We start from the raw sequence: 14,754 nt of genomic DNA on the forward strand, positions 1-14,754 counted from the left end.
TTTAATACATTTTTGAATAAGGCTATAACGTAACAAAATGTGGAAAAAGTCAAGGGGTCTGAATACTTTCCCGAATGCACTGTAGTTTTGTGGCAGCAAAAATAAAGGGTTAAATATGTCTAGAAAAAAGTAAAATATTTCCTTACTTTTGGATATGTAGTGTATAAGGAAGCTATGTGGACACCTGCTTGTCGAACATCTCATTCCAAAATCATGGGCATTAATATGGAGTTGGTCCCCCCCTTTGCTGCTATAACAGCCTCCACTCTTCTGGGAAGGCTTTCCACTAGATGTTGGACTTGCTTCCATTCAGCCACAAGAGCATTAGTGAGGTCGGGCACTGATGTTGGGTGAGTAGGCCTGGCTCACAGTTACCGTTCCAATTCATCACAAAGGTTTTTGATGGTTTTGAGGACAGAGCTCTGTGCAGGCCAGTCAAGTTCTTCCACACAAACCATGTCTGTATGGACCTCACTTTGTGCATGTGGGCATTGTCTAGAATGTCATTGTATGCTGTAGCGTTATGATTTCCCTTCACTCGAACGAAGGGGCCTAGCTCGAACTATGAAAAACAGCCCCAGACCCCAAAAAACAGTAAACTTGAGCGTGCATAACTATCCCCCCCCCAAAGTCAATACTTTGTAGAGCCACCGTTTGCAGCAATTACAGCTGCAAGTCTCTTGGGGTATGTCTCTATAAGCTTGGCACATCTAGCCACTGGGATTTTTTCCCATTCTTCAAGGCAAAACTGCTCCAGCTCCTTCAAGTTGGATGGGTTCCGCTGATGGAAAGCAATATTTAAGTCATACCACAGATTCTCAATTGGATTGAGGTCTGGGCTTTGACTAGGCCATTCCAAGACATTTAAATGTTTCCCCTTCAACCACTCGAGTGTTGCTTTAGCAGTATGCTTAGGGTCATTGTTCTGCTGGAAGGTGAACCTTCGTCTCAGTCTCAAATCTCTGGAAGACTCAAACAGGTTTCCCTCAATAATTTCCCTGTATTTAGCGCCATACATCATTCCTTCAATACTGACCAGTTTCCCTGTCTCTGCCGATGAAAAACATCCCCACAGCATGATGCTGCCACCACCATGCTTAACTTTGGGGATGGTGTTCTCGTGGTGACGAGAGGTGTTGGGTTTGCGCCAGACATAGCGTTTTCCTTGATGGCCAAAAAGCTCAGTTTTAGTCTCATCTGACCAGAGTACCTTCTTCAATATGTTTGGGGAGTCTCCCACATGCCTTTTGGCGAACACCAAGCGTATTTGTAATTCGCTCTGGATAAGAACGTCTGCTAAATGACGTAAATGTAAATGTTAATGTATTTGCTTATTTTTTTCTTTGAGCGATGGCTTTTTTATGGCCACTCTTCCGTAAAGCCCAGCTCTGTGGAGTGTACGGCTTAAAGTGGTCCTATGGACAGATTCTCCAATCTCCGCTGTGAAGCTTTGCAGCTCCTTCAGGGTTATCTTTGGTCTCTTTGTTGCCTCTCTGATTAATGCCCTCCTTGCCTGTTCGTTGAGTTTTGGTGGGTGGTCCACACTTGGCAGGTTTGTTATGGTGCCATATACTTTACATTTTTTATTTATGGATTTAATGGTGCTCTGTGGGATGTTCAATGTTTCAGATATTGTTTTATAACCCAACCCTGATCTTTACTTCTCCACAACTTTGTCCCTGACCTGTTTGGAGAGGTCCTTGGTCTTCATGGTGCCACTTGCTTGGTGGTGCCCCTTGCTTAGTGGTGTTGCAGACTCTGGGGTCTTTCAGAACTGGTGTATGTATACTGAAATCATGTGACAGATCATGTGACACTTAAATAAAGTCCACCTGTGTGCAATCTAACACATTTTGTAACTTCTGAAGGTAATTGGTTGCACCAGATCTTACTTAGGGGCTTCATAGTATGCAATCACCACTTTTCACTTTTTTGTTTTTTTATTATGAATTTTTTGGAACAAGTCATTTTTTAAATTTCACTTCACCAGTTTAGACTATTTTGTGTATGTCCATTACATAAAATCCAAATAAAAATCAATTTAAATTACAGGTTGTAATGCAACAAAATAGGAAAAACGCCAAGGGGGATGAATACTTTTGCAAGGCACGGTATACTATAACATTTGACATATCTATCACTTTCCATCACTAGCTATATGATTATCTAGCTACCAGCTCACATTGAAAAATGTTGTCTGTCGCCCAACGTCATTTATCCAGGTTACTGATTCCCTTCACTGATATTTTCTTATTTGTGTGTTTGTTTGTTTGTGTGTGTAGACCATCGGGCCTAAGGAGGGTTGGCAGGTGTACAGCTCAGCCCAGGATACTGACGGGCGGTGTATTTGCACGGTGGTGGCACCTGAACAGAACCTCTGCTCCAGAGACGCCAAGGGAAGACAGCTCCGCCAGCTACTGGAGAAGGTCACACACAAAGCAATACAGACACATACAGTACATACTCTCTCTATCAGGGCCGGTTCCAGGCATAAGCAACAGTTTAGGGCCCTCTGTCTGCTAGGGGGCCCCCAACCCCCCAAATGAAATAAATATATACTGTATATTTATTTTTGTAACTCAGTCAGGGTCTCAATTTTCTGTTGAGCGTTAGAGGTGCAATTTCAAAATGTTGGTGTGCATCAGCAGTTTTTCCCTGACAGTCACTCAATTAGCCCCCATGTCAGCTCAGGCAGATCACTCGAGATTGACTTCGTAATTGGACATCTGTCCAGCCACTAGTGGCAACAGTGAGTGCTCTTACCATCAAGTACAGTAGGCTTGGGTTTTGCTAGTGTCTTGTAGACTGGGGTGAAAAATGGGCATAATTCCATAACTCCGGATTCGAAGGTAATCCCATGACTCCAGATCCAAAGGTAATCCCATGACTCAAATAGAATAACATTTGATTTGTCAATTGCGCCAAATACAACATCTTACCGTGAAATCCTTACTTACAAGCCCTTAACCAACAATTCAGAAAAACAATTTTAAGTAAGAAAATATTTGGTAAACATTTGTTTTTCAAATAAAAAATTAACTAAAGCAAGAAAAAAAAGTGACACAATCAATTAACAATAATGAGGCTATATACATGTACAGGGGGTTCCGGTACCGAGTCAATGTGCATAGATAATAAACAGCGAGTAGCGGCAATGCAAAAAAGGGGGTCAATGAAAATTGTCCGGGTAGCCATTTGATAAATTTTTTAGCAGTTTAATGGCTTTGGGGTAGAAGCTGTTAAGAAGCGTTTTGGACCTAGAATTTGCGCTCCGGTACTACTTGCCATGCGGTACCGCCTGGTATAGAGAGTTCCTGGATGGCAGGAAGCTTGTGCCCAGTGATGTACTGGGCCATACGTACTACCCTCGGATGCCGAGCAGTTCCCATACCAAGTGGTGATGTAACCAAGATGCTCTCGATGGTGCAGCTGTAGAACTTTTTGAGTATCTGAGGAACCATGCCAAATCTTTTCAGTCTCCTGAGGGGGAATAGGCATTGACATGCCCTCTTCACGACTGTGTTGGTGTGTTTGGACCATGATGGTTTGGTAGTGATGTGGACGCCAAGGAACTTGAAGCTCTCGACCCACTACACTACAGCCCACTCGATGTTAATTGGGGCGTGCTCCTGTAGTCCCCGATGAGCTCTTTTGTCTTGATCACATTGAGGGAGAGGTTGTTGACCTGGCTCCACATTGACAGGTCTCTGACCTCCTCTCTGTAGGCTGTCTCATCGTTGTCGGTGATTAGGCCTACCACCGTTGTGTCATTGGCAAAACTTAATGATGGTGTTGAAGTCATGTGTGGCCACGCAGTTGTGGGTGAACAGGGAGTACTGGAGGGGACTAAGCACACACCCCTGAGGTGCCCCTGTGTTGAGGATCAACTTGACAGATGTGTTGCCTACCCTTACCACCTGGGGGCGGCCCATCAAGAAGGCCACGATCCAGTTGCAAAGGGAGGTGTTTAGTCCCAGGGTCCTTAGCTTAGTGATGAACTGTAGTAGTCAAAGACCAGCATTCTTATGTAGGTGTTCCTTTTGTCCAGGTGGGAAAGGGCAGTGTGGAGTGCAATAGAGATGGTGCAGTATGCACATTGTAGTGAGTCTAGGGTTTCTGGGATGATGGTGTTGATGTGAGCCATGACCAGACTTTCAAAGCACTTCATGGCTCTAGATGTGAGTGCTATGGGATGTTAGTCATTTAGGCAGGTTTTCTTGGCACACAGGGACTGTGGTTGGTTGCTTGAAACGTAGATATTACAGAGTCGGTCAGGGAGAGGTTGACAATGTCAGTGAAGACACTTGCCAATTGGTCAGCGCATGCTCTGAGTACGTGTCCTGGTAATTCGTCTGGCCCTGCGGCCTTGTGAATGTTGACCTGTTTAACCTGTTGGGGATAGGGGGCAGTATTTGCACGGCCGGATAAAAAACGTACCCGATTTAATCTGGTTACTACTCCTGCCCAGTAACTAGAATATGCATATAATTATTGGCTTTGGATAGAAAACACCCTAAAGTTTCTAAAACTGTTTGAATGGTGTCTGTGAGTATAACAGAACTCATATGGCAGGCAAAAACCTGAGAAGATTCCTTACAGGAAGTGGCCTGTCTGACAAGTTCTTGTTCATCTTGGCTCTGTTTATTGAAGACTGAGGATCTTTGCTGTAACGTGACACTTCCTACGGCTCCCATAGGCTCTCAGAACCCGGGAAAAAGCTGAATGATATCGAGGCAGCTCCTGGCTGAAACACATTAGCGCGTTTGGATAGTGGCCTGTCAGAGGACCATCAGACTGGGGCTCGTGCACGAGGGCACGAGATGTTTTTATTTTCTCTCTCTTTGAACGTAAACACGCTTTCCCGGTCAGAATATTATCGCTTTTTTTACGAGAAAAATGGCATAAAAATTGATTTTAAACAGCGGTTGACATGCTTCGAAGTACGGTAATGAAATATTTAGAATTTTTTTGTCACGAAACGCGTCGGGCGCATGACCCTTATTTACCCTTCAGATAGTGTCTTGAACGCACAAACAAAACGCCGCTATTTGGATATAACAATGGATTATTTGGGACCAAACCAACATTTGTTATTGAAGTAGAAGTCCTGGGAGTGCATTCTGACGAAGAACACCAAAGGTAATCAAACTTTTCTAATAGTAAATCGGAGTTTGGTGAGTGCCAAACTTGGTTGGTGTCAAAATAGCTAGCCTGTGATGGCTGGGCTATCTACTTAAAATATTGCAAAATGTGCTTTCACCGAAAAGCTATTTTAAAATCGGACATAGCGAGTGCATAGAGGAGTTCTGTATCTATAATTCTTAAAATAATTGTTATGTTTTTTGTGAACGTTTATCGTGAGTAATTTAGTAAATTCACCGGAAGTGTTCGGTGGGAATGCTAGTCACATGCTAGTCACATGCTAATGTAAAAAGCTGTTTTTTGATATAAATATGAACTTGATTGAACAAAACATGCATGTATTGTATAACATAATGTCCTAGGGTTGTCATCTGATGAAGATCATCAAAGGTTAGTGCTGCATTTAGCTGTGGTTTGGGTTTATGTGACATTATATGCTAGCTTGAAAAATGGGTGTCTGATTATTTCTGGCTGTGTACTCTGCTGACATAATCTAATGTTTTGCTTTCGTTGTAAAGCCTTTTTGAAATCGGACAGTGTGGTTAGATTAACGAGAGTCTTGTCTTTAAAATGGTGTAAAATAGTCATATGTTTGAGAAATTGAAGTAATAGCATTTCTAAGGTATTTGAATATCGCGCCACGGGATTACACTGGCTGTTGAGTAGGTGGGGCAAGCGTCCCACCTAGCCCATAGAGGTTAAAGGTTTTACTTACATTGGCTATGACAAGTGTGATCACACAGTCATCCAGAATAGCTGGTGCTCTCATGCATGGTTCAGTGTTGCTTGCCTTGAAGAAAGCATATAAGGTATTTAGCTCATCTGTTAGGCTCTGGGCAGCTCACGGCTGAGTTTCCCTGTGTAATCAACTCAACACCTACCACAGAATCAACACAATACTTACCACAGAATCAAGACAATACCTACCATCGAATCAAGACAACACCTACCATAGAATCAAGACAACACCTACCATAGAAACAAGACAACACCTAACATAGAATCAAGACAACACCTACCATATAATCAACACAACACCTACCATAGAATCACCTAGAAGTAATGTAACAGCACTCGGCCACATCTTAGCAACACCTGTTGTGAAAGAGTTAAAAGTCACACTTCATTACAAAGGGAGTCTTGTCTATTCAAAGTGAAAGATCCCTTATATAAGATGCTGTGTCTTTTTTAAGTTCTGAAACTCAGTATACTTAACACAATTATTTTATCCATTCTGAGGTGATCTATCATACACATTATTGTACCTCTGCGAGGTCAGAGCATAAGTGGAGTGATTCATTTGATTTTTTATTTTATTTCACCTTTATTTAACCAGGTAGGCTAGTTGAGAACAAGTTCTCATTTGCAACTGCGACCTGGCCAAGATAAAGCAAACAGTTCGACACATACAACAACACAGAGTTACACATGGAATAAACAAACATACAATCAATAATACAGTAGAAAAATCTATATACAGTGTGTGCAAATGAGGTAGGATAAGAGAGGTAAGGCAATAAATAGGCCATGGTGGCGAAGTAATTACAATACAGCAATTAAACACTGGAATGGTAGGATGTGCAGAAGATGAATGTGCAAGTAGAGATACTGGGGTGCAAAGGAGCAAGATAAATAAATATATACAGTATGGGGATGAGGTAGATTGGATGGGCTATTTACAGATGAGCTATGTACAGGTGCAGTGATCTGTGAGCTGCTCTGACAGCTGGTGCTTAAAGCTAGTGAGGGAGGTAAGAGTTTCCAGCTTTAGAGATTTTTGCAGTTCGTTCCAGTCATTGGCAGCAGAGAACTGGAAGGAGAAGCGACCAAAGGAGGAATTGGCTTTGGGGGTGACCAGTGAGATATAACTGCTGGAGCGCATGCTACGGGTGAGTGCTGCTATGGTGACCAGTGAGCTGAGATAAGGTGGGGCTTTACCTAGCAGAGACTTGTAGATGACCTGGAGCCAGTGGGTTTGGCGACGAGTATGAAGCGAGGGCCAGCCAACGAGGGCATACAGGTCGCAGTGGTGGGTAGTATATGGGGCTTTGGTGACAAAACGGACGGCCAAGTTGTTAATCATATGGGAGGGGAAGCTCATATCGTCTGTTAAGGAGCATTTTGTTGTTCACTTGTGATGGCCGTATGCTCAAATACAGTATTTAAACAGGGCTGAATTCCAACTTGCCTTGGTGTGTGTGTGTATGTAATTCAGTCTTTCACCTACATATTTATTTTATTTTACCTTTATTTAACTAGGCAAGTCAGTTAAGAACAAATTCTTATTTTCAATAACAGCCTAGGAACAGTGGGCTAACTGCCTTGTTCAGGGGCAGAACGACAGATTTTTACCTTGTCAGCTCGGGGATTCGATCTAGCATCCTTTCGGTTACTGTAAGCTCAGTTCTTGTTTGAGAAGGTTGTGTAGATTTAATTTTGCTTTGTTCCAGATTGGTCTGTGCTGTCTTGACAACTCCTATGGTCATGGCCATCATGCCAAACACAAACAGATCTGGGTCAACTAGGCTAGATTGAATGTGCTTCTGTTTGCTGTAGTCCAGAACATATTGGAGGTAGTTGTATTCTCTGATCCAGGTGCAGAACATGTCCCAGTCCATTGAGGTGTTGAACCTGCGGACCCAGAGGGACTTCCAGTACGTCATGAAGATGGAGAATCAGATGAAAGGGCTCCAGACCACGCTCAGACAGATAGAAGACGACAGGAAGACCATAATAACCAGGAACTTCCAGGTACAGAACATTACAGCACTAGAATACAATAAAGTACAGAACATTACAGCACTAGAATACAATAAAGTACAGAACATTACAGCACTAGAATACAATAAAGTACAGAACATTAAGGCACTAGAATACAATAAAGTACAGAACATTACAGCACTAGAATACAATAAAGTACAGAACATTACAGCACTAGAATACAATAAAGTACAGAACATTACAGCACTAGAATACAATAAAGTACAGAACATTAAGGCACTAGAATACAATAAAGTACAGAACATTACAGCACTAGAATACAATAAGGTACAGAACATTACAGCACTAGAATACAATAAAGTACAGAACATTACAGCACTAGAATACAATAAAGTACAGAACATTACAGCACTAGAATACAATAAAGTACAGAACATTACAGCACTAGAATACATTAAAGTACAGAACAGTACAGCACTAGAATACAATAAAGTACAGAACAGTACATCACTAGGATGCATTAAAGTACAGAACAGTACAGCACTAGGATGCATTAAAGTACAGAACATTACAGCACTAGAATACATTAAAGTACAGAACAGTACAGCACTAGAATACATTAAAGTACAGAACAGTACAGCACTAGAATACATTAAAGTACAGAACAGTACAGCACTAGGATGCATTAAAGTACAGAACATTACAGCACTAGAATACATTAAAGTACACAACATTACAGCACTAAAATACAGAACATTGTTTATAAATAGGCCCAGGTAATTTTCCTGACCACGTCACCTGAGAAGAGAGGCCTCCTCTTCTTCTATTATGGCCATTCTCTTCACTCTTCTCCTTCTACCATTATGGAATCTTTTCTCTTCACTTGTACCATTATGTCCTCTTCTCTTCACTCTTCTCTTCTACCATTATGGCCTAGTCTCTTTTCTCTTCTTTTCTTTCATTATGGCCGCTTCTCTTCATTCTTCTCCTTCTACCATTAAGGTCTCTTCTCTTCTATCTTCTCTTTCTACCATTATGGCCTCTTCTCTCTTCTCTTCTACCATTATGGCCTAGTCTCTTTTCTCTTCTCTTCTTTCATTATGGCCGCTTCTCTTCATTCTTCTCCTTCTACCATTAAGGTCTCTTCTCTTCTATCTTCTCCTTCTACCATTATGGCCTCTTCTCTCTTCTCTTCTACCATTATGGCATGTTCTGTTCACTCTTCTCCTTCTATCATTATGGCCTCTTCTCGCTTCTCCTTCTACCATTATGGCCTCTTCACTTCTACCATTATGGCCTAGTCTCTGTTCTCTTCTCTTCTGTCATTATGGCTGCTTCTCTTCACTCTTCTCCTTCTACCATTATGGCCGCTTCTCGCTTCTCCTTCTACCATTATGGCCTCTTCACTTCTACCATTATGGCCTAGTCTCTGTTCTCTTCTCTTCTACCATTATGGCCACTCCTCTTCACTCTTCTCCTTCTGCCATTATGGCCTCTTCTCTTCACTCTTCTCCTTCAACCATTATGGCCTCTTCTCCCTTCTCTTCTACCATTATGGTCTCTTCTCTCGTCTCCTTCTACCGTTATGGCCTCTTCTCTCTTCTCCTTCTACCATTATGGCCTCTTCTCTTCAATCTTCTCCTTCTACCATTATGGTCTCTTCGCTTCTACCATTATGGCCTCTTCTCTCTTCTCATTCTACCATTATGGCCTCTTCTCTGCACTCTTCCCCTTCTACCATTATGGCCTCTTCTCTTCTACCATTATGGCCTCTTCTCTTCCCTCTTCTCTTCTAACATTATGGCCTCTTTTCTTCACTCTTCTCCTTCTACCATTAAGGCCTAGTCTCTCTTCTCTTCTGCCATTATGGCCTCTTCTCTCTTCTCATTCTACCATTATTTGCCTCTTGTCTCGTCTCATTCTACCATTATAGCCTCTTCTCTTCTCTCTTCCCTTCTACTGTTATGGCCTCTTCTCTTCTCCTTCTATCATTATGGCCTCTTCTCTTCACTCTTCTCCTTCTAAATTATGGCATCTTCTCTTCTACCATTGTGGCCTCTACCCTTCACTCTTCTCCTTCTGCCATTTTGGCCTCTTCTCTTCACTCTTCTCCTTCTACCATTATGGCCTCTTCACTTCTACCATTATGGCCTACTCTCATTTCTCTTCTCTTCTGTCATTATGGCCGCTTCTCTTCTACCATTAAGGCCTAGTCTCTCTTCTCTTCTGCCATTATGGCCTCTTCTATATTCTCCTTCTACCATTATGGCCTCTTCTCTCTTCTCTTCAACCATGATGGCTTCTTCTCTCTTCTCCTTCTACCATTATGGCCTCTTCTCCTTCTACCATGATGGACTCTTCTCTTCTACCATTATGGCCTAGTCTCTTCTCTCTTCTCCTTCTACCATTATGGCTTCTTCTCTTCAATCTTCTCCTTCTACGATTATGGTCTCTTCTCTTCTACCATCATGGCCTCTTCTCTCTTCCCTTCTACCATGATGGCCTCTTCACTTCTACTATTATGGCCTCTTTTCTTCTTCTTCTACCATTATTGCCTAGTCTTTTTTCTCTTCACTTCTGTCATTTTGGCTGCTTCTCTTCACTCTTTTCCTTTTACCATTATGGCATATTCTCTTTTCTCTTCTCTTCTACCATTATGGCCTCTTCTCTCTTATCTTTTACCATTATGGCCTATTCTCTTCGCTCTTCTCCTTCTACCATTATGGCCTCTTCTCTTCTACTGTTATGGCCTCTTCTCTCTTCTCCTCCTACCATTATGGCATATTCTCTTCTCTCTTCTCATTCTACCATTATGGCAATTCTCTTCTCTCTTCTCCTTCTACCATTGTGGCCTCTTCTCTTCAATCTTCTCCTTCTACCATTATGTTCTCTTCTCTTCTACCATTATGTCATAGTCTCTTTTCTCTTCTCTTCTACCATTAAGGCCACTTCTCTTCACTCTTCTCCTTCTACCATTATAGCATATTCTTTTCACTCTTCTCCTTCTACCATTATTGCTTCTTCTCTTCTACCATTATGGCCTAGTCTTTTTTCTCTTCTTTTCTGCCATTGTGGCCTCTTCTCTTCTACCATTATGGACTTCTCTTCTCTTCTCTCTTCTGTCATTATGTCCTCTTTTCTTCTGCCATTATGGCCTCTTCTCTTCTACCATTATGGACTTCTCTTCTCTTCTACCATTATGGCCTCTTCTCTCTTCTCTTCTACCATTATGGCCTCTTCTCTCTTCTCTTCTACCATTATGGCATCTTCTCTCTTCTCTTCTTCCGTTATGGCCTCTTCTCTTTTCTTCTCTCTTCCACCATTATGGCCTTTTCTCTTCTATTCTCTTCTCTCTTCTCTTCTGCCACGATGGCCGCTTCTCCTCTCTTCTGTTCTACCATCATGGCCTCTTCTCTTCTCTTTCGATTCTACCATTATGGCCTATCTCTGTCTTTATGCCTGCCTCTGTCTCTGTCACTATCACTGTCACTGTGCCTGTCTCTGTCACGTTCACTGTCTCTCTCTGTCTCTGTCACGTTGCCTGTCTCTGTCTCTGTGCGTGTCTCTGTCTCGTGCCTATGTTTGTCTGTGGGCCTGTCTCTGTGCCTGTCTCTGTGGCTGTCTCTGTGCCTGTCTCTGTGCCTCTCTCTGTTTCTGTGTCTGTCTCTGTCTCTCTGCCTGCCTCTGTGTCTGTCTCTGTACCTGTCTCTGTGCCTGTCTCTGTCTCTGTCTTTATGCCCCTCTCTGTCTCGGTCACGTTGCCTGTCTCTGTTTCTGTGCGTGTCTCTGTCTCATGCCTATGTCTGTCTGTGGGCCTGTCTCTGTGCCTGTCTCTGTGCCTGTGTCTGTGCCTGTGTCTATGCCACTCTCTGTTTCTGTGTCTGTCTCTGTCTCTGTGCCTGCCTCTGTGTCTGTCTCTGTACCTGTCTCTGTGCCTGTCTCTGTCTGTCTCTGTGTCTGTCTCTGTGCCTGTCTCTGTGCCTGTCTCTGTGCCTGTCTCTGTGCCTGTCTCTGTCTTTGTGTTTGTCTATGTCTTTGTGTCCATCTCTGTCTATGTGTCTGCTTCAGGAGCTGAAGAACAAGATGGATGAGCTGCAGCCTCTGATCCCTGTGTTGGAGCAGTACAAGACAGACGCCCAGCTCATCTCCTCATTTAAAGAGGAGATCAGGAACCTGTCCATGGTGCTCACAGCCATTCAGGAAGAGATGGGGGCATACGACTATGATGAGCTCTACCAGAGGGTCCTTAGACTGGACAGCAGGCTGCACAACTGCATGGGCAAACTCAGTGAGTAGAACCAGATCAATATCGACTGCATGGGCAAACTCAGTGAGTAGAACCAGATCAATATCGGCTGCGTGGGCAAACCCAGTGAGTAGAACCAGATCAATATCGACTGCATGGGCAAACTCTGTGAGTAGAACCAGATCAATATCGACTGTGTGGGAAAACTCAGTGAATAGAACCAGATCAATATCGGCTGCGTGGGCAAAACCAGTGAGTAGAACCAGATCAATATCGACTGCGTGGGCAAACTTTGTGGGTAGAACCAGATCAACATCAACTGCGTGGGCAAACTCAGTGAGTAAAACCAGATCAGTATCAACCGCGTGGGCAAACTCAGTGAGTAGAACCAGATCAATATCGACAGCATGAGAAAACTCTGTGAGTAGAACCAGATCAGTAGCGACTGCGTGGGCAAACTCAGTGAGTAGAACCAGATCAATATCGACTCCATGGGAAAACTCAGTGAGTAGAACCAGATCAATATCGACTGCGTGGGCAAACTCAGTGAGTAGAACCAGATCAATATCGACTCTGTGGGAAAACCCAGTGAGTAGAACCAGATCAATATTGACTGCGTGGGCAAACTCAGTGAGTAGAAGCAGATCAACATCGACTACGTGGGCAAACTCGGTGAGTAGAACCAGATCAATATCATCTGCGTGGGCAAACCCAGTGAGTAGAACCAGATCAACATCGACTACGTGGGCAAACTCGGTGAGTAGAACCAGATCAATATCGTCTGCGTGGGCAAACCCAGTGAGTAGATCCAGATCAATATCGACTGTGTGGGCAAACTCAGTGAGTAGAACCAGATCAACATTGGCTGCGTGGGCAAACTCAGTGAGTAGAACCAGATCAATATCAACTACGTGGGAAAACTCAGTGAGTAGAACCAGATCAACATCGACTGCGTGGCAAACTCAGTGAGCAGAACCAGATCAATATCGACTGCGTGGGCAAACTCGGTGAGTAGAACCAGATCAATATCGACTGCGTGGGCAAACTCGGTGAGTAGAATCAAATCGATAATGACAGCGTGGGCAAACTCAGTGAGTAGAACCAGATCAGTTTTGACCGCGTGGGCAAACTCAGTGAGTAGAACCAGATCAGTATCGACCGCGTGGGCAAACTCAGTGAGAAGAACCAGATCAGTATCGACCACGTGGGCAAACCCAGTGAGTAGAACCAGATCAATATCGACTGTGTGGGCAAACTCTGTGAGTAGAACCAGATCAATATCGAATGAATGGGCAAACTCAAATAGCAGAACCAGATCAATATCGACTGCGTGGGAAAACTCAGTGAGTAGAACCAGATCAATATCGACTTTGTAGGCAAACTCAGTGAGTAGAACCAGATCAACATCGACTGCATGGGCAAACTCAGTGAGTAGAACCAGATCAATATCGACTGCATGGGCAAACTCAGTGAGTAGAACCAGATCAATATCGACTGCGTGGGCAAATTCAGTGAGTAGAACCAGATCAATATCGACTGCATGGGCAAACTCAGTGAGTAGAACCAGATCAACATCGACTGCATGGGCAAACTCAGTGAGTAGAACCAGATCAGTATCGACCGCATGGGCAAACTCGTGAGTAGAACCAGGTCAATATCGAATGCATGGGCAAACTCTGTGAGTAGAACCAGATCAGTATCGACAGAGTGGGCAAACTCAGTGAGTAGAACCAGATCAATATCGACTGTGTGGGCAAACTCAGTGAGTAGAACCAGATCAACATAAACTGCGTGGGCAAACTCAGTGAGCAGAACCAGATGAATATCGACTTTGTAGGCAAACTCAGTGAGTAGAACCAGATCAACATCAACTGCGTGGGCAAACTCAGTGAGCAGAACCAGATCAATATCGACTGCGTGGGCAAACTCAGTGAGTAGAAGCAGATCAATATCGACTGCGTGGGCAAACTCAGATAGCAGAACCAGATCAATATCGGCTGCGTGGGCAAACTCAGTGAGTAGAACCAGATCATTATAGACTGCGTGGGCAAACTCAGGGAATAGAACCAGATCAATATCGACTGCGTGGGCAAACTTAGAGAGTAGAACCAGGTCAGTATCGACTGAATGGGCAAACTCAGTGAGTGGAACCAGATCAGTATCGACTGCGTGGGCAAACTCGGTGAGTAGAACCAGATCAATATCGACTTTGTTGGCAAACTCAGTGAGTAGAACCAGATCAACATCGACTGCGTGGGTAAACTGAGTAAGTAGAACCAGATCAGTATAGACTGCGTGGGCAAACTTAGAGAGTAGAACCAGATCAGTATCGACTGAATGGGCAAACTCAGTGAGTAGAACCAGATCAGTATCGACCGCTTGGGCAAACTCAGTGAGTAGAACCAGATCAATATGGACTGTGTGGGCAAACTCAGTGAGTAGAACCAGATCAACATTGACTGCATGGGCAAACTAAGTGAGTAGAACCAGATCAATATTGACTGCGTGGGCAAACTCGGTGAGTAGAACCAGATCAATATCGACTGTGTGGGCAAACTCAGTGAGTAGAACCAGATCAATATCATCAGCGTGGGCAAACTCAGTGAGTAGTACCAGATCAGTATCGACCACGTGGGCAAACTCTG

The 14,754-nt window shown here is 43.5% G+C and overlaps 1 protein-coding gene across 1 annotated transcript in view; it reads left to right on the plus strand.

Moving 5' to 3' along the window:
• The window catches only part of LOC106590643 (noelin-3), a 56,156-nt gene that overhangs the window by 33,935 nt on the left and 7,467 nt on the right, over positions 1-14,754 (plus strand). Inside the window, exons 2-4 of the mRNA XM_014181779.2 lie at positions 2,283-2,426; positions 7,738-7,893; positions 11,932-12,151. Coding sequence (XP_014037254.2) covers positions 2,283-2,426; positions 7,738-7,893; positions 11,932-12,151 — 520 coding nt within the window. The remainder of the gene's footprint in view (positions 1-2,282; positions 2,427-7,737; positions 7,894-11,931; positions 12,152-14,754) is intronic.

The sequence above is a fragment of the Salmo salar genome, chromosome ssa29 (genome assembly GCF_905237065.1).
Source record: "Salmo salar chromosome ssa29, Ssal_v3.1, whole genome shotgun sequence".
NCBI classification, from domain to species: Eukaryota; Metazoa; Chordata; class Actinopteri; order Salmoniformes; family Salmonidae; genus Salmo; species Salmo salar.